The sequence below is a fragment of the Haemaphysalis longicornis genome, unplaced genomic scaffold, assembly GCF_048455015.1.
Source record: "Haemaphysalis longicornis isolate Haplotype H1 unplaced genomic scaffold, Haemaphysalis longicornis Haplotype H1 scaffold_2, whole genome shotgun sequence".
Lineage (NCBI taxonomy): Eukaryota > Metazoa > Arthropoda > Arachnida > Ixodida > Ixodidae > Haemaphysalis > Haemaphysalis longicornis.
In genome coordinates, this window is record NW_027526295.1 from 246,865,821 (window position 1) to 246,891,469 (window position 25,649).

Sequence of the window (25,649 nt, forward strand, 5' to 3'; positions counted from 1 at the left end):
TGGCTAAAGTTTGGCACCCATTTCGTCGGAAGCCAAGACTTTAAAGAAGCAGCCGCTTTTCTGTCCACCGTGAGGCGAGACAAGCCAAGCTGACTTAGTTTGGCTCGCGCGTGTGGGTTTGTTTTGAACGTTTTGAATCTGTTTTTAACCATGAATCTCCTTTCATGGGTATGTGCTACAGTTTCTAGACAGCCAACATTTCTAAAAGGTATCGCCACTCGCCAGCTAACCGAAGACGAAGAAGAAGAATCAAGAATCGAATGCTTTTTGGAAGGACGCTTCAATCGTACCAAAGCGACACGAATTTTGTCGTCTGCACTAGCAAGCCCGGCTGCACTCCTTCCTGTTCGTGGTATGTTAGACAAGCTAATGGGACAGTGAAATCCTGCTGGTAATATACACGGTGAACGTACGCGGCGATTACCATCGGATGCTCGGCCTTCAGCCCCACCTGTCACAAGTGGTATTATCAGTTCACGGTGACCGGAGCCCGTCATGGCGCTGATTCGACCATCCCGGGCCCGACGGCGCTTGTTCTGGCTGATGACTGCGTGCTTTGTCATGTACGCATTATTCACGCTCTCGTTTCACATCGAGCCCGCATCGGAAGGATTCCACGAGTTCAACAAATGCCCTGCGTGCTTCGGCGACGGCTTCTGTCCGCACCTTCGCGACGTGAAGCTCGTGGGCTGGTACAGCCGCAGGGCCCTGCGTGCCTTCAACGTGAAGAACGTATTCATGGGTGAACTGAACGGCACCCGAGTGGTGCTGAAAAAACTGGCCCACGACAAGGAGTTCGCCAAGATAGACCGTCAGTGGTGCCGAAATCGGCGGTGCAGTGTGGCCCAGGCTGTCCAGAAGGCAGTCGACAGGGCGGAGACCGTCGAGGGTGCGCTCATGGGGCTGATGGCTGTCGTGAAGAAACAGCAGGACATGACGGCTTGCCCATCTTCGCGATTAGTTCGCCGAGTGCTGTCGATGATGACGTTCACGACGAACATGATAGCGAAACGCCGAGGGGCCTTGAGGCCGGCCGACGTGTTTGCTTACACTGTCACAGTCAACCCCGAGCCTCTGATTTTACAGGTACGTAAGCCACTTTAACTCACGAATGCTTACGCGCGCTGCTTGCAGTGTACGAGCGAAGGTTTTTCAGAGCTCTATTTGCCTCCCGCAACTGCAGTTTTTCCTTAAATGGCAGAAATGCTATGGTGGAGGACCTTTGACAGATAGACCTATGTGCCATCCATCATCTCTGCTAATCAGCTTGAGCCCTGCACAGTGTGTTGCTGGTCTTCCTATTGTGCCCCAATAAAACTGGGTTGGGATGGCACCTAGAGCAGTAGGCTACGGATAAACGAACGGATGGAAATTCGCCATAACTGTTTGCCGTGCTGTTTTCTTTGGTGTTACTATGTGTACTTCATTCTACCCAGCACTGAACCTAGCCATATACAACAGCCTATTCGTTGAAAACCAAAACACACCGAGCGTGGCTTGTTGGTGTGCCTGCCCAGGCGTTTCCCCGCATGGACGACTGGCCGTTCCCCTCGTTCCTGGGGAGCTGTGGCCGCACCGTGGTGGAGAGCTTCGAGGGTGAGCGGCTGTCCACCTTTGAGCGGGCCCGCTGGATCGTGCGCGCCAACATCTCCCTGCAGCTGCTCAACATGGCTGATTTGATGACAGACAACCCGACCCAGTTTGCCCTCTACATGACTGACGTCAGCATGGACAACTTTGTGGTCAGCAGGGACGGCCACGTGACACTGGTCGACGTGGAGAACATCATCGTGGTGGATCGCATACAAGTGGTGAAAGGTGAGCCGCAGCGATGCTGAACCAAATGCAACGCAATGTTTCTGCGGCCTCATACAAGTCGGTGTTCCGGTGCTAGTCACCTGAAAGGCGTAGGGATCTGCTGAAGCAGGATTGATAGAGGTTTTGGTGTTCCTGAGGTGTGAGCCAAAACAGTGCACGAGCCAAGTCTGCATCTGCTGTATGTAAGCTGGACCAATTAGAACAAAGAGCATACATTTCCATGAGACAAGCTTGGCCTAGCAGTTGGGGCATAATGTAATGACCCATGGAGTGCTTGGGTGTTGGGAATGTTTCAAATCGGTAGTTACAGAGTTTTGACAAAGCCTTCTTCAATGTCAACCTCCAGACTGAGCTTCTTGTGCCAGCTCAACACCGCTAAATCCCCGATCAGAAATGCCTCTTTGGAGGGAAGAAGACAGCAAGATAGCTTTCCTCCTTCATAGTATAGTGGCAGTTATTCGGAGGATGCGCTCCACAGCGTGGCTAGCACAAGCGAATGGGCTGTATCCAAGATTCCAGGGGCTCACCTTGAGGCAAGCACAGGATGAGAGAACTTGCTGATTTCATTGATTGACTATGGGGTTTAAAGTTCTGAAGCTACACTGAGGTTATAAGGTGCACTTTAGTGGAAGGTCTGGATTATTTTCACCACCTGATGATCTTTAACATGAGCAGAAATTTCAACACATAGGCATTTTTGTTTTTTTGCCTCCATCGGAAAAGCAGACACCATGGCCGGGATCAAACCAGAGTTCTTTGGATCAGCAGCACGCCTTAGCCAGTGACCCACCACAGAGGGTTGCGACAGAATTTATGGTCCAAACTTGTTACAATGCATCAGTGCTTTTTCAATGATATTGTGCCTTAGCAGTGGCCGTGTACAGTTCTAATAGCCAAATAAGATGTGTTGTAGCTTTGTGCATAATGTAAGTATAAAAAGTGCAAGCTGAACCCACCTGATTTATCGAAAAGACCTTAGGGTAGGCTATGTAGAAAAGTGTATAAAGAGTGCTGGGCTGATTCAGTATAATGGGAGCATGTGCACTTGCATGCACATGATGGCATCTGTTAAGAATGCATTCGGCCGAGTACTGGGACAAAACCTACAGAGACAGTTCGGCAATGGTCCGAGTTGCACACACCCATCACGCTATCCATCGCGCACATCTGGCCGTTATGTGAGGCCATCACAGTCCCCTAACTCCCCTCCCACCCAGAGAGGCGGGAAGGCTGGAGGAATCGGCTGGAGCACCGGGAGGAGATGTGCCACGACTGCCTGAGCTTCAGCATGGAGGACCTGTGCTCGCACGAGACCAGCGACCACAACTACTACGCGGTGTGCAGCGGCCTGCTGGCCCCCCGCGCCTTCTACTCGTCCCACGGGGGCCTCCTGCACGGCATACCCCGGGCCGCCGACCAGAAGCACAACCTGACCGCATTGCTGGCTGCCTGCGACCAGCCGAGCGCCACTCAGAACCGCTTCAGCGCTGCCAACCAGCTGCGCTTCGCCCTCGAAAAGGTGGTGCTGGAGGCCCACTCCTCCAAAGCCGCCCAGGACGCCCTGTAAGCTGCCACACACTTCACTGCACACCCAGTCCCCCATCAGGAACTCTACTAGGCTGGACCAAAACTGGGTTCGAGGGATGGGTGCAAGCAGCCGTCGGGTACAACGTGCATTTGCTCGCTTAGCTTTTAATCATGCCCAGTGCCACAGTCTAGTCAGCTGGTTGACACCTACCCTACGGCCCCCTCTTTTCATCCAATTGTACTTCACTGCTGTGTGCAATCGAAGACGGAGAAAACTGCAGTCATGGTGCAGTTGTCAGATGTTTTTTTTTAAAAAGAATGCTAACCGCATACTTCTGAATGCAGATACTAGTTAACACTGTGCCTATGCAGAATGGCTTCGTGTCTATTTCTTTAATGTCATTTTTATAAAACTGCACTATATGTTGAATTAGTAGACATATAGGACCTGAGATACATTTTCCTGGTCATGAAATCTACCCAATACAGCATTTATTTTGGCAAAGTACAAATGAAGATCTCAACACTGAGCGGGCGCTTCCATCTAATGCGACACCTTTTTCACCATACTGTCGACTCTGCTTTCCTTGGCCAGTTGTGCTGAAGCAAAGCCCTGTACTGTTTGCTTGTTGTAGCTACACTTTGGCACTAACATCTTTTACTAGGATGCTTCGTCACTTTTTAAGTCTTGAAATAGCATAACAAAATATTTTTCTATTCTTGTCAGCCATACTTTCCTCATGAAAGAAACATGCATACAGAAAATAAACAAATGCCATTTTCATGGGTGAATGTAAATGCTCTCCGCAATGCCTCCCTTTACGCATTCTCATTGTAAGCAGGCGCCACTTGCTTTGATGCACACAACCTCTTTCTGTGCGATAGTTGAGCGTAAAGCTTCATAGGTGAGCCGAGTGAGCCATATTTATTGAATTGCATCCGAGCATCTGAAAGGAGAAAAACAGAGTTTTCTGCTAAATTTTTGTTGCACACAGACAGACTAGCCAGGTTCGTTCGCTTGCAGAAAATATGGCCGCGTATCTGCTCCTTTCGTTGCAAATGTCGCCGAAAGACGATAGTCGACTGGCGCCCCTGCCAAGTAAAGGCCTCCCTTTTCTTTCCCGCTCACCTCTCATGCTGTTCCTTTCCCATCTCATTCCTCCCAAGATAACACACTAGAGGTTTGCTCAAGTCAATTTAAATTTACCGTGTTCTACTGCTCCAAGTCGGGTGTCTCGATGCCAGTGCTGCCGTACAGCGGAGACGCGCGTGGATTGAGGCACATTTATAGAACCACGATGTTCTACTGCACGAGCATTCCAAGCGGAACGTGGATCCCATCTAGTGGAACATTTTGTTGCTATTGCCGTTTGATTTCTTAAATGCCGCCAAGAGGTAGCGCTGGCAACAGCCAGCGACAGTTTTCTGCCGCTGATGTAGTATTTCATTTGCTATCGCAAAAACCAGGCATCCATGAATTTTTTTATAAAGGAACACTGAAAATTTCACTTATCTATTGATTTTCTGTCGTATATTCACGTAATGTCTTGTTCTTGTTCAACAATGTTGACAAGTATGAAACTGACACCGGATTTAGACAAGACTATTGTGCAGATTTTATTTCACTTTGGCCGGGTTGCTGAATTGAGTCACAGGCAGACAGACAGACCAAAATTTCTGCATTTTAGTAGCCCAAGAAAGACTATCGTCTTTAAAAGCTGTGTACAACGGTATAAACAAACCTTGCTTGTAGCATAAAAATTGTTAACACACCAAGAATGCCAACATCCCACAAGCATGATGAAGGTAAGCTTAAACCAGCACTCTCCTGGCCGTGGTGTCGCTTAATTTTTTGCCCTTTTATTTTATCTCCATCCTTGGGTGGTCTAAACCTCATTTTCCATTTGGGAAATTGTAGTACCGGCTGAGGCAGTTTCATTCACATTTATTTAACAAGCCTCACTACATTACTGTCAGTAATCAGGCACTGAGAGGGTTCTCTGGAGCACAAAGCAGCAGAGGAGTGCAATGACACATGCGTGCATGCACAAGCACAAAAAAATCACAACACCAGAGACGCTTTATTTTTTTAACAGTAGAGCATTTAATATCTGAGCAAATACTTGTTTCAGGGCACAAGCTGCCTTTACAGGACATGCCTGGATGTGCAGTGGCAAGCACCAGTCGTGGCCCGATTCCGCTGAGGCGTTCAGCGGTCACAGATCTAATCGCACGTCCAAATACAACAGCACTAAGAACAGGTTTCAGGACAGCCAGCCAGCGACCTCAGGTCATAAGTTACATTTTTCACCTACCCTCTGAAATACACAGGCCAGAAAACTTGTCCCAGAATCTACTAAAGGATTAGATGAGCTTACGCTAAAACACACACCTGACAGCAGTAGATTACTTAGAATGGACAGACGAAAGCTATGGTAAAGCCCGGCACATGCTTGACTGTAGCTGAAATGTGCGACACCTACAAGAAACAATACAAGTTCTACAAAGAAAATAAAGAGAAAGCAGTGTTCGGCAACAGTTCTTTGGTAGCTCTTAGCTTAACACCTTAATGGTGTTCCGTGACAAAGTGGGCTTTTTCAAGTGGTTTTTTCAATGCGACTGAATAGGAGGCTTAAAAAAAAACTATCATTTATTGCAATTCAGAGCATACAGTTTCTCGCAAAGAAATAAACCATTAAGGGATTAAAGTACATTTTTACGTTAAGAAGGTATTCTTAAAATGCCCTTTCACTGCAACATTAGAGACGGTTTGTGGTAAAACTGTGGGTTCTTGCACCAGTGGCAAAAGCTACAAAAGTATATACGGGTGATTTATCCGCACTAATCAGTAAAACAGAAATTGCTGCGAAGTATTCATATCATTAGCCAACACTGGTGGATAAGCCAGGTCCTGAAATTTGCCCTTCTGCAAAGCAACACTTGTCACTAGACAGAGCTTCTCATGCAAGCATGAGGGGCGTGGTCATGCACTCTTTGCTGCACCTAGTGTAGATTGTGAAGGAATTATCATTCATACCATAATTAATAAAAGACAAATGCTAAACAAAGAAATTTAGAGCAACTCCACGCAGGATCAGGAACCTATCAAGCTCAAACATAAGCTCAAAAGTGCACTGGGCATCATGTCAGTGTTTTCCGCACTACAACTGAGGCAGCAACACATCACTGTTCTTGTCATAGCAGCAGCTGAACAGTATGAACCGTGCTTTCTGTGGTTTCTACATTTGAAATGTGATGGGTAGCATGACTTCAACGTGAAAGTACTGCTAGCCATGTGCAAGCCAGACAGGCTTGCACATGGCTAGCAGTACTTTCTATTTTTCATGCACCTTTCTATTCTTCACAACTTAAAACACAACACAAAAGATCCCAAAACGATTCCAGACATAAGTTGTTGACCAGTTTTTTTTTTTTTCTTTTTTCATCCCAGCAAGCACTAGCAACAGCCTGGTGACTTCCACAGTTCTAGAAAATACCTTTAACGAGCACAAGGAATATTTTTTTTCCCCCGTAAGCCTCAATAGATTTCAGGTTTCCAGGCAATCAAGCACAGTTTGGCACACTTTGATAGCAAATGATGGGGCCTGAGCAGCTCATGCGATCTCTTCCAGGAGTGCAGATTGTTTTCAGCACTCCCCTTCTATTTGCCCAAATTTATACTCCAGACTCAGTCAAGGGCTTTCTTTGCAAGACATTTAGTGCCACAATGCACAAACCAAAACGTGCAGCATGTGCCCAACCACGCCATGGTTTCGGTGCTTCCTTGGTGTAAAAAAACCCTAAAAATTTCACGCTGGCCCTCTCTTTTAGCTTTAGGGTAGTAAAAAAACTAAGGTACCTAAAAAAAAGATCAGAACCTCCTTTTTTTATTCTTTTTGGTCTTTCCTTTTTGCAGACTTCATTAAAGGAGTACTGACACGAAATTTTTATGTTACGTTTTTTTCGTGGCTATAGGTGCCTACGAGCCTACTAATCATAGAATGGCACATTAGATTTTCGAGCGCAGCATCAATAATTGCTTACAGCTCCGTTTATTTGTGTCAGTTTCGGTTCCGGTAAAGTGAACACCGAGGCAGCCGCCATGACAGGAAGGTGCAGCATTTGACGTCCCTGTTCTCATCGCACCGCAGGCGAAGCCAGTCTGGGTGGGCATGCCATAATGGCCCAACCGGCTGTAGTAGCACGTGACATCAGTCCCAAAAACTGACGTGATGCACAATGTGGAAAAGTGGAAACAGCACCGCGGTCGCCTCGACATGTCGGGACCCTGACGTTGGCCGTTAGGGTCATAACGTCTTGAGCTCGCTCGATGGCACGGATGAGGTTTCTTGTGCACGCAAGGATTGAAATTGATTTAAAGTATGTTCTACTAAACAGTTATAGTTTAAACTTTTGAGGGGGTATCTTTATTTACAAAGAAGCTTTTTACTTTGTTATCTGAGCTTTGAAACTTCGTGTCAGTACTCCTTAAAGTCACAGGCAATACAAGAATTTTTCCATTTTTTGTCACAATCTAAAAAATTTCAGTGCAGCCTAGTTTTTAACCAGAAGCCACAATTGGCAGCAGAACACACCTAACTGGGACCAAGGCTTGCCAGGATCGATATACGTTTTTTTATCCCACAAAAAAAGAGTGCCTCTTATGAGGAGTGACAGCAGTACTTCGCAGTTCCTTTTTTTTTTTTTTTTTTTCAAATTAGGAAATTTTTCATTGCTTTACTCTTATGACTGTTTACATATGCCTTTCAATTCAGATGCCATTAGCAAGAACAGGAGGAACAAGCATTAGTGGTTGTTGTTCACCACGTGGAGTTTGAATAGAATAGTATTTTTAAAGTATTATGTATGTGATCTCAACTGGCCCCACCGTAAAGCACAATACGGTCGAGCACTGGAAGCACAAATTCTGTATGCAAGAGCAAACTTGACACATTCTTAATTAGGCCACGAAATATTAACAAATTTGCATGAACACAAGATCTAATCCCGAAATAGGTCATCCCTTACATATAGTATAACCGCCCCTCTGCCCTATGACAAACTGGCTTGAGGTCCTTCACTCTTACCACCACAAGCGCCAAAATCAAGCAATGGAGTAGAAATGAGTCCACGATCAACTAACTGCCTGGACCACAATGACTAGAGCATTACCAGTGATGAAAGAGACCACAACTAATTGAATCCAGACACTTATGCTGCCTGTTACACCAATGGGGCTCTAGGCTGCACAGCTTTCGACCTTCTTCAATGGCAAACCCCGTCATGCACGTCACACCCCAAAAAACTGAGCTCCTCTAAATACAGCAGCTAATTCTGCTGGTACCATTCGCCAGCACTGCAAAATGCAAAGAATAATTCTAAGCAATCTCGACACATATTCGCAGTAATTTCTACGTGGCCACTTGGTGCAGGAGCGCTGTCGTTGAGGGAACGTGTCCTTAATTTTCAAAGCAGCCAGAGCGCCGACAGATGTGCAACATGACATGGACTGAGTCTCAATAAAAAAAAAGGTGAATCAATAAAAAAAAAAAAAAACATTTCTTGATTGTCATAAAAGGGCCCAGGACACCTTTCAAGCTTGAGGAACTGCTCACATACTATCTATTTTCAAAGAAAGGTAAAAAATAGTCACTTTGTAATGCTCAATATACTGAAATGGTAGTTTTTTTTTTTAATCAACCATAAATGTTCCAGCGAGCATCAAATGTTTACCATACTGAGTTGAATGGCTGGATAAGTGCTGACCTTCTTTGAGCTTGGCAGACACACACCAGAGTTTTTGCAGCCATCATAAAACCTTTCAGGGTGCACTTTCTCAGTGTTACATCTAACATTTCCGCTGGCAATAGTGGCTTAACAAAGCTGGTTATTATATGTGGAGAATATACTATAGAGTTAAACGGACAAAAGAAATTATTTTTGCCCCTGCAAGTTTATGTGATGCAACAAGGTAGGTCCTCCACGCGAATAAAAAGCCCTGTTAGCTCCCCCAGTCGCAAGACCCTGCAACAGCTGGCCAAAGCAGGTTTGGCATTTCCTCTTAGGTAAATAAAGCTTGTGGTGGAGCTGTCTGGCCTTGCCAGGTGCCTCAAATGGGCAAGCACATTGAGTAACTGTGTTCAGGCTACCCTTTGCTGGCCCATGGTGCAGCATGCAATTCAAGCTGAATTTTAAGCAGGCCACACCTTGCATGTTGCTGGGGGCAAAAGTTTGAGTGGGTTGCAGCTCCAACCATCAAAACTAATTTCTTTGCTATCAGGCAGCCCTCTATGCGAACATTTAGCATCATCATAAAACTATGCATCACACAAATGGAGTCGGGAACATACCCAAGCAGTTGTCCGTGAATCTTTTTTTGTCCCCATTAGCATAGCACGTAGTTTCATGATAAATCAATTCAGACCAGGCTGGCCTGGTGTGAAACATTCAGACTTTCCATGAATCCTATGTACGGTATTTGCTGTTTGATTCCACTTCCAGAGCAAAGTATCTATGATCTTTTTAATGCTGGAGATTACCACCATTACAAATCAAAGTAGGCTTTGCTGCAAGTCGCCCATGCTAATGGATTCATTTGCGTTGCATACCGCGACAATATCTTTGCAGTGCTGTTGTTAATGGCACGCTCGTGCCTTATCACGACTGCCGCAGCTCTACTGCGGATGCAGCTGTATAAACGGCGCACACTGCTAGGGTAAGGTGGAGACAACGCTGTTTCCGTGGTGACATAGACAGTATGCTAGTGTGTGAGCGCTGCAGAATCAATTGCGAAGGATCCTAAAGAAAATTTCACAGGTAGCGAGATATAAGTGAGTGAAGACACGCTCGGAAAAGAAAGAGAAAGAAAGGGTCCTGCAGTAATTGCACAAAATAAGGAGACCCAGGGACTTTGGCAAAACAACCGTTGAAACAGAAGCTCTACACAGATGTCGACAAATGAGGCTGATGCAGTAATACAAGACTGCAAATAAGGCACTCCACACGTGGCTCCTTGAAAACCCGTTTCAATTTTTGTGTTCAGCTTGCGATCACCTTTGGTTCCCAGACAATTTAAAGCCACAGCCAGCGTAAAAGCATTGACGTAACGTAGTCAAAGAGTTGCCATGCAGCACATATGTAGGTGCACTGAATTTTCATGATGTCGGATCAAACGACCGTCAGTTACCGTAATTACCCGATTCTAACGCGCACCTTTTTTCCGGAAAAATAGGCCGAAAAATCGCATGCGCGTTAGAATCGGATACGAAACCAAAACTGGCGAAACAGCTGAAATTTTTTCCCACCCATCGCCATCACCATCTCAAGATGGCGCCAAAGCTTTTAGCAACAATTTTCCGGATCTAGGCGCCTAGGCTTTTCTATCGGCGTTCGCACAAATCGCCAAATTATTCCACTTGCGCGCTTGATAACAGCAATGGCAGCAGCGGCAATGAAGGTGCGCCGCTTCCACGGCTTATACGAGCGGCTCCCACACATTCACGAGTGGTTGGCTGAAGCGTGCGCCTCTGGTGAAGCTCGCGGGATGGGCGTGCGAGGCGTGGGCCACGATCCCATCGAACATGGTTGAACGTTCGTTCAGAAGTGTGGCATCGCGAACGCGCTTGACGGCACCGATGACGAGATGTTGAGGTCAGCGGAAGGCGACAAGGAGCTCTCGGAGAGCGACGAGGTGTGAGATGAGTGAGATTACTTCGGGAAATAAATCGCCCGTTTCTCTCGCATTCGTTTTTCTTGCTCACAAAGTTCCTTGCACGTTACAATCGGAGGTGCAAGTTTTTTCGGTTTTTTGCCTGGAAAATCGGGTGCGCGTTAGAATCGGGGGCGCGTTAGAATCGGGTAATTACGGTAAATTTTTCACTTGATGCAGAAAATGTAAAACAGCACAAACAAAATAGTACAAATACTTATAAAATGTGCCTGAACAACGTACAAGCAAGAATATAAGCCAGGAAGCTATCAGTAATTTTTTCTTTTTTTGTGTCAATGCAAATTGTGCAATCAAACACCTAGTCAGCAAGCTGAACAAGCAATTTCAAATTTCACCTTAGCAACCCCCTAAGAACCCGAGCACCAAGGCAGCAGGAAAAATTTTGGAGGCACACAGTAGCACATGGCTGTGCCCTAAATTATCAGCAAAAGTCGCAACACAACCTCCAAAGTATGTACAAAGTGGCCTGCCAAATAAAATTACTTAAATAAAAAAGTGGCATTGCCTTTAGCACCATCACTTCGAAAATGCACAGCAAATGATTGGTTGCTGGGTGCTGGAGAAATGTGTTTCCATAATTGCAACCACACCCAGTAAACTTTGGTTACCAGCTGCATGGGGTAGAGCATTTTCACCCCATCTGAGTTAGTACACACCCGCATTAGCACAAGTTGCTGCTTTACCAGCACGGCTGCCACATCGTGTATTGACCGCCTGCCTACAAGTGAATGCTTAACAGAAACACAAGTTGTAAGCATGAGTCGTCACTAGCTATTGTTCACTGAAGCCACAACTTATTCACTTCTGAGCAAGCACTTTATTTCTGTGCAATAAAACTTCGTTAATTCATACAGCATCCACAATTTAATCATCAAGTAGAGGCAGTTGTATGAAGTGCTTCTGATAATAAAATACCAAACTTGCACTCCTGGCAGTTTTTTGGCACGTTCCATCAACAGGTTCCCCTGTGTTCTGCTCTGCCTCTGCTAGTGTACACAGTTGCATGCACAGTGCCATGTGATGTACATCATTGATTTATGCAGGTACTGCATCAAGTGCTTCTTAATTGGCCATGTGCTATCTAAAAGCTTCAATTTCCATATTTGATGTGAAGAAGAATTCTCATTAACGGCGAACACCTACATAATGCCTTAACATAAGGATGGCTGTATCATTCATGTTTTTACACCAGGGCTGCAGTAAAATGTGGGGCATTCCACAACGATGCTTACGTGGTCCTTCTCCCCGCACCAGATTGACAATGGTTGGTCACTGGCATGAATTTTTTACGCCATGTATTGTTCGCACACCAGCTCCAGCAACAGTGCAGCTGGGAGGCATGGCTGGTTTGTGAGAGGGTGCCATCACATGAAAACGCAAAGGGCCAGGCCATTTATGCACTCAAGTTGATTTTCTTGCTTGTTGGCAACTTTATTTCAGCAAAGCAGCAGTGGTAAATCTGCTTGTTTTGGTCACAAGCTTATGCTATGAAAATTTTTACTCCCTCATCTTTGTTGGCAGACCGAAAGCATCTGCACCTAGGTCTGGAGTTGCATTGTAAAGTAATATCCACCGTCAGAATTTAGCAGTCACACTGCCGCTGTTGTGCACATGGAGGCAACCATGAAAGTGTTTGCTCGCAAATAATATGACTGACCAGTAATACCAAGCAATACATAACATGCCTGTGGCCTTGTTTTGTCCACCTGCAATTTGCATGCTTCCCTCAGCCATTCGCTACTACATTCGACCCATACACTTTCAGTGACATTTTCTGCCACCTTTCTGTGGTTCCCTTGCCGGCATCCAGTGCGGGGTTGGTAAGGGCCTTTCATTCTGTCTCCTTTTCTACCCAGGAGATTAGTGCCTGCTCTGCATGGCAACTTTCAATGAACAGTACAATGCTTACTTGCAAGTGCACCTCATAGATAGTCAATGCAACACTCAATAAATAGTTGGTTTGAAGGCCTTCAAAATGGCCACCACAGGCATAAGACCCCTGCTTCCTCCTGCACAAATTTTAGCTTCCCCCACACACGCCCTGTCCAAGTGAGGACATTATATGTCTTTGCGCTTCCCACGCCCCCACCCTGTCGTTATCATAGTTGCCTGAATCCATGCCATCCACAAAACATGAAGTTAATACAACGTACGACCTGCTTCCTTTAACTAGCCTATGCTGGCAGCTGCAATGATTTAAATAAGGCAGTACTTCATTCTTCACTAAACTCAGCAGCATTGCCTGTCCGCATTGTCCTCTATGTCAGGCATGCAAACCTTACAGGAGTACACACCACTCCACGGACTTTTGTGACTGCAGAAAACACTAAAAACAACAGCATCGCACACTTTGTAAGAGCATTCATGAAATGCCTAGCATAGCTTGCTGATGTGCTCAATGGAGTTGGAGAGCACATGCCTCTACACTTTGTAGCAGCCCAGGAATGCTGATGCAAGTGTCTTGCGACTGTCGACATCACAAGTGTGGCTGTTGTGTTTGTAGCAGCACTGGCACCACTTGGACTAACTCTTAGGCCACGACCAACCTTGCAGAGGTAATGCAGGGCTATGACTAACAGACAACTGATCAACAACAGCTTGCTCACACAGCACCGTGCCCGAGTGGCAGTCGCACTGGCTCGGTGCAAGTGCCTAGGAGGCACCACCTTTCGGGAGGCTGCCGTGCAACACTGGTGCCGCACCTTTTCTGGACCCCACCCCTGGCCTCTGATGTGAAGGAGCAAGCCAGGATGGCTGGTCAGGACTCTGTGATGAGCAGGGGCTGGTCGCAGGACCCCAGCAGCAGGTGCTGTCGTAACAGGGCCTCTAGTCGCTGCCGCGCCTGCCGCTCTTCCTCAAGCGCCCTCGTCAACTGGCTCATGTCCTGCGAGCGCAGACAAGCACGTGCCACAGGCTGCATCAATGACAGTTCACACAGCAGGCCCCCTAAGCCTTAGCAGTCTTGTTCCCCGCATTATTTTCTTCATTTCTTTGTGCGTGCGGAATAAAAAAATAATGGGACAATACGATACAGATTCAGTCTATGTGAGCAAGCACGCCACATATGGTCCATTTACGTCATGCGTCAAGGGATCTTGCCTGCTCTCTGTGTGCATCAGATTGTTTTCTTGTTGCACCTATCCCCCTCCCCCCCTATCGGTGCAGCACCTCTGCACAAACACCTCTGCCTTGCTCACCCCACTGCACAGGCATGGCACGTGCGAACATCATGCAGACTGTTCTCTGCTGTGCTACCGTTCACTCCCCCTGCCTGGCGCAAGCGCAGGCTTTGGGGGCTCCAGATATGCGCGCAGGTTTCTTGTGGTCAACCGTCCCAGTGCTAGCGCACTGAAAGCACCAGATCCTGTCGTGGGCAGTCCACATGCACTCCAGACGTCTTGCAACTGTTCAGGCCCAGCTCTATACCTCGGGGGCCCCAAGTCCATGCTCCCGCATCCAGTGTCCACCCAGTGTGCAGAGACAAATATCAGTGATTAGGCTGCAACCCCACATCTTGTGTGGGAATAGAAAAATGTTGCTCCCTATCTCAGACATAACGCAAGGCTCCATCTACTGGCTCACCCACTCTTCACAAGCCTCCTCTAATAAGTGCATGCATTCACTACTTCATGCCAGAACATAATGCTCTCATGGTGCAAGCCACCGACTATGACAAAAAAACAATGCCACCCTTTAGAGCAACTGGAAAACAAAAAACAGACAGTAGCAAGGAGCATTATTACAAACAGTAGCAAAGAGCATTATATATTTGCACTGACACTAGGAGGCCACTTGCACTCATTTCAGAAATTCGATAACACACCGGGTCTATTTTATTGGCTTTTAGTAGGGTATAACCTTCTCTTTCTAAATTGTAGGGGAAGTAGTGCACTCACAGTTCGTAGTTCCTTGACTTGGTCTCTTAAGGCATACACGGTGTCAACAAGGCTTCTGCAAACAAAACCAGACACAGTTTACAGAACAATGTTTACAAAGCACCATAGAGTTGGCCACAAAAGCACAACTGGTATAAGCCACAACTAGTATAACCCACAACTACAGTTACGGGTCATACCAACATAAATCCCCCTGTTCCAAACTTATTAGAAACTAAAGGGAACCCAACAAAGTTTTAAAACTTCCAGGCTGCTACACCTGGCAATTGCCACCTCAATATTTACTTCCTATTGTGTTCACTGATGCGAGAGCTGCTACTGAGGGTCAAGCAAAATGGGTGCCTAACATGTGCTACTGCATTATTACTGTGCTGTACTATCCAACGTCAGCAGCCTACACTACCAGGAGCACTCACCTTTCCTCCATGCCCTTGTTGTCTTCAACAATAATTTTCTCGTCCTCCGCAACTATAACTTGTGGGCAGTTCATCAGAGCTGCAAATGATAAGACACACACAAGCAGACACCTCAGTCAGCAACTACTACATGAGTGCAACAAAAATCAGCAGAAAAGGCAAAAGCGAACCCTGACACACACACATAGCACCACCACCAATTCCTTCCTTCAAAGTAGAAATCTTTCCACTTCACATCAATCTACAACCCTTGTCCAGCGTCTGGTTAAGCCCCATAGCCACACAAGCGTGAGCAAGACAAGCAGAGCAGTGGCAGGGCATTGTTGAATGGCCCTTTCAAGAACGGAAAAAAATGCTCCCTGCTCTTTGCCCACAGGACAAAGTGGACTCCCCAAAGCTCCTGATCTCAGAGCAGCTACAGGGTGCTCATTTGGCACCGCCACTCACCCGAGTTCACCGTGTGCCTTAACCGAGAGCTGCTGCCACAGTAGGCCTCGACGACCTGCAGCAGCTGCATGTCGTCCACGTGGGGAGCCCGGTCTTCCACGGGCCCTGCACGTGGAACCACAGAGGGACTTCTCAGTGCTCAGTGCGTCATATTTTTGCCTGTTCGTTTTGTGTCTTGAAATAAAAGAGTATTTTGTTAAGGTGGAACCCAGCATATACAAAAACAAAAGCGGTAGTGAGCCACTATGTAGTGCCAGTTTCTAGGCAAACAACCCTAGCAGACAAGCGTATGTTTATGTGTTATGAATAAGGCGGCTGGCAGCAGCACAAGGAATATTTCCAACCAAGGTATCCTTTAATTAATCAACTGCCGCAAGCTGCGTCACCAGCATCTCCAGTGCTGCAAGATGTTCAATCATGCACAGATAGCATATAACAGACTTTAGATGAGTTTATGCAATGTAAGCTAAATACTATTCACCACATAATAGCTTTACATTAGAAGCTTCAAGAGTAAGAGAGACTGCATCTGCATCACAACAGTGCAATGTGACTGCGGCGGTTTGCGAGGCAGCCATGAAAAGAACTTTGATGTTTTCTTTAATGGATGGCCTCTGGGCACAACGGGAACTTTTCTTACATTAGGGTGACCAGAATGGGGGGGGAGAGGGGATTTCTAGACTGTTTGATTCATTCATCCAGCCCTGAAACACATTGGCATCTTGCTACCTGAGCTCTAGCAACAAACTAAGGCTTCAGGTATCTGCTTAATGGTAGTCAGAGATCACTCGAGTCAAACCACACAATGCAGCCACAGATAAATGTTTTAAAAATTTAGTTTAGTGCTTGTCAAAGCTAGGCACCGATTATTATTTTGGGATCACTTTCACAGGTAGCATTTGTTCTTTCTTTTCTCATAATAATTAAAACCAAAATTCTCCACACAAGGTCACACTATTGGCATTGGTGAAGTCACATGACTTTGTGGACAAATAGGAAACAGTACCTAACTTTTCACTATGCTGGTACAACAACACTGCTCAATTGTACATGCGTGCAGTTTGCCTCAATCTTTCACACTCATCGTTGGAGCATATCAGAGTCGCAGCACACACGGACTGTGACAAGGCCAACAAAACAGTGTTACTGCCACAACAGCCTGGCCCAGGTGAGATGCGAAGCTCTCTTATAAGGGAATCAGTAGGGGCTAGTTGGTGCTGCATAGGTGGAGTGGAGAGAAGGACAACAACACAGCACAAAGTGCATGCGCTGTTGTCCTTCTGGTCCCCATTCTCACTGTTGAAGGTTTAAGCGCTTTCCACTGCAGCCATGAGCTCCCTGCCTGGGAAGCAAGATGCCAGGCGGGACTGGCAGTCCCCTCTTCAGAGCAGGATCACACCCAGTTGTGGTGGCCAAGTGGGACATTCCCTCGCTTTCCCGGGAACATGCTGCATGTGTGTGCGAGCGCAATGGAGAGGCAGCTAACCGGGCTTGCGCTGCTGCTTGTGCCTGTGCGGGGCACGGCTGGCGGTGGGCCGGGGCCGCAGGGGCGGGTGTGGCCGAAGGCACCAGGTGTTGCCCTGCGTTGCAGTGGAGCTCACTGCCGCCGCAGCCGTCTTCTCGGGGGACGGCCCCAACACCGCGGGCTGCAATGCACGCACACCATCACGCTCCACGCGACACCACCACTCACGTACCACCTTTTTTGCAAGAGCTTACAGTGGCGAGCACCTTTGGTAAACTTTCGGAAGCTTGCCACTGCGTGCAATTTTGGCTGCGCTTAAATTTTTCTGCTAGTTTTTCTTTCACAGTTGTAAAATTCATTGGCAGTGGGTTTTGTCAACCAGGCTGGAACCACCAGCGGTGTGGCAACACTGGCACAGTGCATACATGAGTGTCGGATTTATCTGCATATAGAAATTCCCGCCCTTAGGTGATTGCAGGACTAGAATGAACCTCTCGGTAGGTAACGCTAAAATGGTCATGTTCAGTTTCTGCTGCCTGCTTGCTTGCACTTTAGGGTACTGCCATTTCGAATTTCCAACCAAGTTTGTGTACCAACCACAACAGTTCTTCACGCCAGCCAAATGTGCTTCTGATTGCATCTGACAAGGCTTGCCGATCTGGCATTAGCCTTAGTGTTTACTGACTTGCCTCCAGCACAAGGGACCGCTCAAACATACTGAAACCATAGTAGGGACATCGTGGTTTCTTTCCTAATGCAATGCTGTTAAATAGAGAAATAGCTTTTCCAGTACGGCTGACAGTCCCTTGTCACTGCAGCACAGCTCCCTCTGAAAACTGAATGCCTATTGCTGGAACAAGAAGCTTCACTGCTCACCAGTGTGTCGCCCCATATCATTGCGTACACAGTGCACCCCAGCCAAGCTGTTCAGCTTCACTGGCCCAATTTGTAGAGGTGGAGAAAAAAAGAAATGCAGGCGCTTGCCATAGGTCGCACGGTCGTATCCAGGAGCCGGGCTGCTGTGACGGGAGGCGAAGGTAAGGTGATGGAGGTAGTGGGGGCGGGTGTCGTTGCCCGACGTGGAGGGCTGGGTGCCACCGCTGACGGAAGGCTGCTCAGCTTGGCCTTCCACTGGGTTGCCTCTTCTGCACTCCGGCAAAGAACGGTCGTCCGAGGCACGGTGGGGCCTGGGCACCAGTCATGCACAAACCTTTTGCACACTAGTGGAGTCAGTCACGTCACACCCTGTACTCACTTTAATACGCATTATAATTCAACGTGCTGTAGGCATAAAAACGCAATTTGTGCCGCAGCTATCATTTCCAATTTTCATGGACACTTGCTCAATGATTCTGCCAGGCCTAAGAGGCTAGCTTTATGGCACTGCCTGCATAAGTGTCGACCTTTCCTTCTGAACCTGTCATTGATAAGGGTACTGGTCATACAACGGTTAAGTTCACTATGTAGTGCTGCTCAAACATAACCTTGCTCGTGATATGTTAACAGCATGATGATTACTAGAAGGTTCATTTAGTTGGCCTTCTCATAAAGTGCTGTTCACACAAAAGAGCCCATTGAAAAGAGCACTGTGTGACATCAGCAGCTGACAGTGGTCCTCAGTTGCAGTGCGCATGAATTTTGTACCATCCAACTCTATCTTCCGTTACAAAGCTGGGAGCGCAAAAATTCTTCAAATTAATGACATCACCGAGTTCATGGAATCATTTATTAAATTAATCCCTAAATAATGAGCTCCTGATTTCAGGCACAACATTCCTGACCCCGAATGTTCGAGGATGACAATAAAAGCACTAAAAAGGCTACTAAGAGCCTCATTAGCTGTTCGCACAGAAACAGTGAACATACCTTGAATGTCGAAGGAACATCCCTCAGCAGGATCTTGAGAGGGTGCCAGCGACAAGCCAGTCAATGGGAACCGGCCCTGCATGAAGAAAGCCTTTCACACAGGTGCCCTTCACTGGTTGTGCTACCTTACACTGTTTGGTTGTTTCTGCTAGACCCATCATATGCCAACCAAGAAATTTTCACTGCACCGTCCCTGCACAGGTGGGACTCCATAATACAAGAGTGAATTGTGAGAGGGGTCCCCGCTATGAGGTATAAATGTTCCGTTTAAGCACTTTGTTTAAGCACGACAGTGAGCGCAGGGCTGTCCTGAGGATCTCGTCCTCCATCGTCATCACCTGGTAGGAGAAGCGCCCGTGACTGCCCAGGGAGAGCTGCACCAGGCAGGTGGAGAAGAGGGCCAGGTAGAAGTCCCGTCGCTCCTCTCCCGACAACAACACCACAGGCCCCACGTGCAGCAGCTCACCCAGGCACTGCAGCTCCTATTCGAAGAGGGGGAGGGGGTGAACAAGGTCTACACTGACCCCCGCAGTAGCTCCTTCCCAACACTTGCATAGGAGGCTGCCTATCCGCAATAACAACTACCGGCAATTATTTTTCTACCATAAGCGATGCACCAAGCTCACAACATCTGCTCTCACAAAGACTATCCCCCATTTGGCAGTGCCCCTGAAGGAAAACAAAACAAACAAAAAAAATAATAATAACCGCAACGTTATGGCACCAACATTTCCACGTGTTTCGGAGTTTTCTGTATTTTCTAATTTTGTTATCTTTTTTTGTATCATGCTCTCCCTCTACTTTTTTGTGTGTACCCTGCCCCCCTCCTCCCAACAAAGAATTCTGCGATTTCACTGCGGGGTACCACCTATCCTTATTATTTTTAATTTTGTCACCATCTGGTCTAGGCTATGCAGTGCTCAGCCCACTGCATGTTTATCAGAAGTTCAACCATTCTTGTGGCTCCAGAGGCACTGGCGCACGATGCACTACTACCATTCTTCCACTTACAGCACCCATCCCAGTTGGAGACTGACCAAGGTGCACAAAACTATTACAACCATTAAGTACGCACAGTTCTGCAGACTGCAGCCTGCGCTAATGCCAGAATTCAACGTTTCTCCTTATTTCTGCTCTGTGCCCAGCCCTAATGCAATCGTGCGCACCCTTTTGTCTACTGAAAACTCTCTCCCTCTACCTGTCACTGGAGCTGAAATGGAGCTGCACAACCCATCTGGGACAACGCAGATTCCATGCGGCACCAGCCCACTCACCTCCCCCTGGCAGCCCTCCACGGTGCCAGCAAGCACCTCCAGCTCGAGCTCTTTCTGGCGACGCATTGAGGAGCAGCTGGCCTGCAGCAGCAGACGGAAAATGTGAGCACACTAACCCCGCAGAAGGGTCAGAGGAAGGAGGGCGACCGCCTACCGCCATTTCCTTGTAGACAAAGACACTCCGCTGGGTGTCCCCCCGGTCAAGGTGGCTCTCCTGCACGCAAACCAGGCGCAGGGTTTGGAATCTCACAGCAAAAACCTTGCAAGGTATTCATAGAACACGACAGCACATGCACCTGAACTTCACTGCAGTTGGTTTCCTTTGAGACAGCTACCAAGGCGCGCTTTCTTGAAAGGGACTTTAATTATCACCCATGACGTCAAGCTGAGAAAATATATAGGCAAGTTTCTGAATCCCACGGAGCATTTATTATTTCAGAGTGCGCACAAGTAGTCTCAAGTACCATGCAGACCGTGCCAGTTCTGGCATGCAAACACGAAACAGAGCAACAAGCAACATGGCACACGTGCCACAAACGGGGCGCCACAGCAGTCCAGTGGCTGGTGCCAACTTTACTGATGTGCATTGCAGATTTTCTTCTTTTGTTGTATTTTATTTATTTATTTTTTTTGAGCAGGTGATGAGCACTAACGTGTCCAGTCTAGTAGCACATGTCGCCAACGAGTCAGAATGCTCACAGTGCGCAATGCTCTTGTGCACCACAGCCATCACTAAAATCCATATCATCAATACTATCTCAATAACCTTCCTTGCGATTCGAGAAATGCAGAAGACTCCCTTCACGAATGGTTCTTACTGGAGACAAAAGCGTGCCTATGAATGATGCACAACTGCAGTGTTTCCAGGATAGGCAATGTACACCATGCCACAGGGTGTCGTACTAAAAGCACACGCTCAGCAGATTTCGAGTTCCCCTCAGAGCAGTTACCGAGCAGGCCAAGGGGCACAGGGAAACAAGCAGTGCTCACCTCGGTGTGCCTCTGGAGCTCAGTGAGCAAGGCCGGGTACTTGTCCAGGCGGCGGAAGGGCCGGCTTAGCCCCGTGGTCAGGGCCAGCAAGGTGCCCCCGCCACTCAGGGGAAGCTGCTGCTCCAGCCAGCCACCCAGGGTCTCCCTGCATCCGTGCCCAAGAAAGAAAGGCACGTCACGTCTACTATGAAAGTAGCCTTAAACTTTAAGTTATTCTGCTTATGGATACTTGGTAGATATAAAAGATGCTTTTTCTATAACAAACATATTCTCTTCAGCCAAAGTTTCAAGGTGTGCACCTCTGAGGCATCGATGTTCCACTGGGTGTATCTAAATGTGTTTCTTTCTAGCTACAGTGGATGCAGGAAGTGAGAAGTCAATTTCAAAGCCAGCCATCGGTGGACCCTCAAGAAGTGCCGGTGCCACTCACTTGAGCCTGTCCAGGAGCTGAACGGCCCGTGGGTGGTTGGCACAGTAGACGAGGTGGGTGGCCTTCATGTGTGCTGCCAGCTGCAGGAAGGCACCACCCACCCGCTGCTCCCGACTGGGCTGCCTGCACGCACGGCGGCAAAGACCCCAAGCGCACCTTTGTACGTTGAGGAACTTGAGAACAGCAGGTATACTGAGGTGACGGTGGCCCTCGCAAGATGTCACGACAAAAACAAAAATACAGTTATGGTTTCAGCGTCCTACAAGCATTTCTGCCGTATGCATCTCTTCTCACCTTACTCGCGAAAATATCCATGGCAAATAAAGTGCCCGTGCCTAGCCACTCTGCCAAATTGGGAAAATTTTCTCCTAATAGGACAGACCTTTGCAAGTAGAGTGGGACTGGTCCTCAATCACCCCGTAACTTCACTCTCTGCTGACGGCAGTAAATCACAAAAGCAAATTCTGTTGCCATTGTTAGCACATTGATATAGGTTATGTAAATTAAAATTCTGACATTGAACACAATACAAACAAAATTAGCATTAAATTACAAAGTCAATCATCAGCAATAAGCTTCCCCATGTAAGGCTTGTAGGCCTGTTTGTAAAATGACGTCAAATAATGGCAACCGAAGGTAATGGAAGTGCTGCTGCAGCTATACAATGCAGCCTCCATATAACCTCTTCCACCCATAGGAGCAGACAGTTCAACTACCAGCTGCTCGTGACTGCAGCATTCAATTAATTAATTAATCAAACAGCAGCATGCTGTCACTGCACGCCCTGCCGCTTCCTCCATCTTCCAGTAAGCTGGAATGTTGAAGAGAAAGAAGCTCACTCTCGCACAGCCTCCAGTGCTTCAAGCAGATCTGTGTGAACACTCAGCACAGACGCCAGGTTTCCCACCAGAGTCCGAAAGTCCTGCTCGCTTAGCCTGCAACAAGGGGAAAACAAAAACCATTAGCAGTGACAGCAGCTTCCCACACACTGGCCTACCTTCCTTTCGTCTCTCAGTTAATTGCCACTACTCGCGCACAGCCAGTGAAAACATATCATAGTCTCTTTGCAATGATCTGCACTAAATACACGACATGATACAACACTAGAAATAGGGTAAAGGTCAAAAAGAACAGATAACACGTTGAAATTAGCTGAACCAGGTGCTGAAAAATCTACATACTGCCTTTTCTGCTTTTTTTTTTTTTTCCAAACATTTCTGAAGACGAGCAGTACTACATGCCTTACTTTTTTTTTCCAATTGCTTTGTACCATCTGCTTTTCCCAGGCACATCAGAAGGGGAACTAGGGGGCATTCTTAGTGCAACACAACACTACTCTTTCTCTCTTTGCCCTAAGATGCTGTTTTTACGTAGTCTACATTGTGGTTCTGAGTGACTGAATAATTTATAGAGCCTGCACTGGTGCAGGATCACCATAAATACGCCTGCACTAAGCAAACTGGTTTATCTGTGTAGATCACCATTCCTGCACTGTTTTGTGAGCACTAAGCCAGCAGACGAATGAGCAGTCTCCATTGACAGACGACGACCATCCATTTGGGGCTGTGACACTCACAGGCCAGACTGCTCGAGTGGCTGCAGGTAGCTGCAGGTGAGGGTCCTCATCTCGTGCACGTGGCTCGCTTCCGTGTCCAGGATGTCCTTGAACACCTGCACGCATAACGCCAGTCCCTCACGAACACATCTTCCACTGATACCCACACAAGGAAGAGTCCCACACTATATGTTTTCATGAAAAACAGAACCCAAAGCCAACACACTACACATGTGGAATAACAGAACAAAAAAAACTGAGTTTCGTTTGCTTGGTAAGCCATAAAAAAACGCAGTATAGCGGGCCTGTAAAATTTTGTGACCAGTCAAGGCTATCTCATTCACAGCAAGGCCTACAACAAAAGCTGCACAGAAGCAGCTCACAGGCCTGTCAGCTCTTACAGATGCTCAGGAGATGAAAGAAGTACTGCCTCGCAAAGAAGTACTGCCTCGCAATCCCTATGGCAATCAAAACTGTAAGAAATGAGGACACTGCGACACCCAATCAGAGAAAGTAAAAGCAACTGAGACAACACAAACGCACTGATCTGCCTGGGACACGAGATAGTCTTTGCTTGCTCCCTTCCATCTCATTCATAATACGGCGCTTTAAGAAATAAGTGCAGTTCAAGAGTTCTTTCTAGTAGAAAGTAAATCATGAGAGCAACAAAGGCTCACGTTTAACATCCATCAGCCACACAGCATAAAGGGGACTCACTTGTTAAAATTCCTATGGGACTTTTTGCTTCACGACCCACAGGCTTACAACCATCGTGCATGAATATGAAAAGTTTTTTTTTACAAATACATCAAATGTTCACAACGGCCTAGGTTGCTTATTTTAGAAATATGTGACTCCTGTACTGAAATAAATACACAAAACTCTCACTTGCGTGGCAATTAGCGCCATTTAACAACATTTCTATGGAGCTCGTAAACGTTTTTTCAATGGTAAACAATGGTACACAAGGCATGTGCACTTGTGTGGAGCTAGTTGGACTCAGAGCTTGATACAGTCTACAAACTAACAAACTAACAGCTAATTCCTCCAGGCGGAAATCGTGTCGTGGCTTAGTTTCAACTCAGTGAACGAATTGCGACGACCCGCTGACGGCTGGCCGTCAGCGGCTGGGCCAGCTGATTCCGGCGGAGGGTCGGCGAGCTGTGCAGTAGCGCAGTCAAGCTAAGCCAGCTTTTTTGACGTCATGCAAAACATCATAGAAATCGGCAAGGAGAATGCAAAAACGAGGTCAGCATTTTTTAATCAATTTTTCTACTCAATAAAGTTGCATAAACGCAGCGAGAGTGGTCGACACATGGCCTAGAGACAACAGACTACAATTTGCACTAGTAATCCCGCAATGTTTACAAATCACTTCAATGAGTGTTGAAAAGTAAGAGGGGTGTGGCAAGCACACCAAGATGCAAAAGTACACCTTCCGGTTCTTTCATCCATGAACAGGATGTATGCCTAGCTCCAAACAAAAATTTTCTCGCATGCATGTCACAGCACATTCCACGACGTGCTAAGCACTGACTGAAAAATGATGCACTCTTCGCTGGCATAAGGAGCGAAATGGTGACTGGGATCTTGATCATCCTCCCACTCCATGCTGACTTAAGAAGTGAAACAAAGAACGGGATTGTGATATCACTTTTTATGAGTAGTCAACACAGTAGAATGGCATGTCAGCATCCGTCCAAAGAAGAAGGGCCATGATCTGTCAGCTGTTTTCATGTTATCACGAGCTCCTTTGAAAATAAAATTAACCCCAATTCTTTCCTTCTCTCTCAGACAGTTTAGAGAACTACCTAAGCAAGAAATAAAAACAAGAAAGCAGCTTGTATTTTCTTTCATAGCCTGCTCACCATGTTCCTATGCCTCGAGCTGAGAGACTGGTCCAGCACCCGGGCTTGAATTCCAGGTGCTCGCAATGCATCGCCACCTGCCAGGTGAAGTTTGATTGCCAACCCCCGAGCATGTCACAGCACAGAAGCTTGACGTACAGACTTTTGAGTCACTTAGACTTTTCAAATGTCACGAAATATTGCGGACATATCAAAGGCTTCAAACCAGCAACTGTATGCATAACAGTATAACACTTCATTTGCATATCCGCTGCTAATGCAGCATAAATACAATAAAAGAAGAAATTTTTTCTAGGAACCACTCATATGGATGCAATAAAAAATCACCACTTTCTAAGCCAGGGCTTCTCCTTTTCTTATGTTTTTAA

At 47.0% G+C, this 25,649-nt stretch overlaps 2 protein-coding genes across 3 annotated transcripts in view; one reads left to right on the top strand and one right to left on the bottom strand.

Annotated features, from left to right (window-relative positions):
- The first annotated feature begins 87 nt into the window (after window positions 1-87).
- Window positions 88-15,890, top strand: LOC144170319 (divergent protein kinase domain 2A). Its single transcript, XM_077700047.1, has 4 exons — window positions 88-1,086; window positions 1,518-1,818; window positions 3,036-3,381; window positions 15,763-15,890. Exons 1-4 carry the CDS (start codon window positions 496-498, stop codon window positions 15,788-15,790), a joined length of 1,266 nt encoding a protein of 421 aa, XP_077556173.1. The 5' UTR covers window positions 88-495; the 3' UTR covers window positions 15,791-15,890.
- Rtgef (Rho-type guanine nucleotide exchange factor) overlaps window positions 8,188-25,649 on the bottom strand; it is a 64,549-nt gene continuing 47,087 nt past the window's right edge. For both annotated transcript variants that reach the window (XM_077700046.1, XM_077700044.1), the window contains exons 4-18: window positions 25,282-25,358; window positions 23,435-23,529; window positions 22,698-22,793; window positions 21,859-21,981; window positions 21,429-21,573; window positions 20,593-20,652; window positions 20,439-20,519; window positions 19,503-19,646; window positions 19,165-19,240; window positions 18,283-18,485; window positions 17,320-17,479; window positions 15,834-15,938; window positions 15,387-15,465; window positions 14,971-15,025; window positions 8,188-13,958 (exon numbers count right to left, since the gene is read on the bottom strand). In XM_077700046.1, the coding sequence (XP_077556172.1) occupies window positions 13,833-13,958; window positions 14,971-15,025; window positions 15,387-15,465; window positions 15,834-15,938; window positions 17,320-17,479; window positions 18,283-18,485; window positions 19,165-19,240; window positions 19,503-19,646; window positions 20,439-20,519; window positions 20,593-20,652; window positions 21,429-21,573; window positions 21,859-21,981; window positions 22,698-22,793; window positions 23,435-23,529; window positions 25,282-25,358 (1,625 nt within the window). In that variant the 3' untranslated portion in view covers window positions 8,188-13,832. The remainder of the gene's footprint in view (window positions 13,959-14,970; window positions 15,026-15,386; window positions 15,466-15,833; window positions 15,939-17,319; window positions 17,480-18,282; window positions 18,486-19,164; window positions 19,241-19,502; window positions 19,647-20,438; window positions 20,520-20,592; window positions 20,653-21,428; window positions 21,574-21,858; window positions 21,982-22,697; window positions 22,794-23,434; window positions 23,530-25,281; window positions 25,359-25,649) is intronic.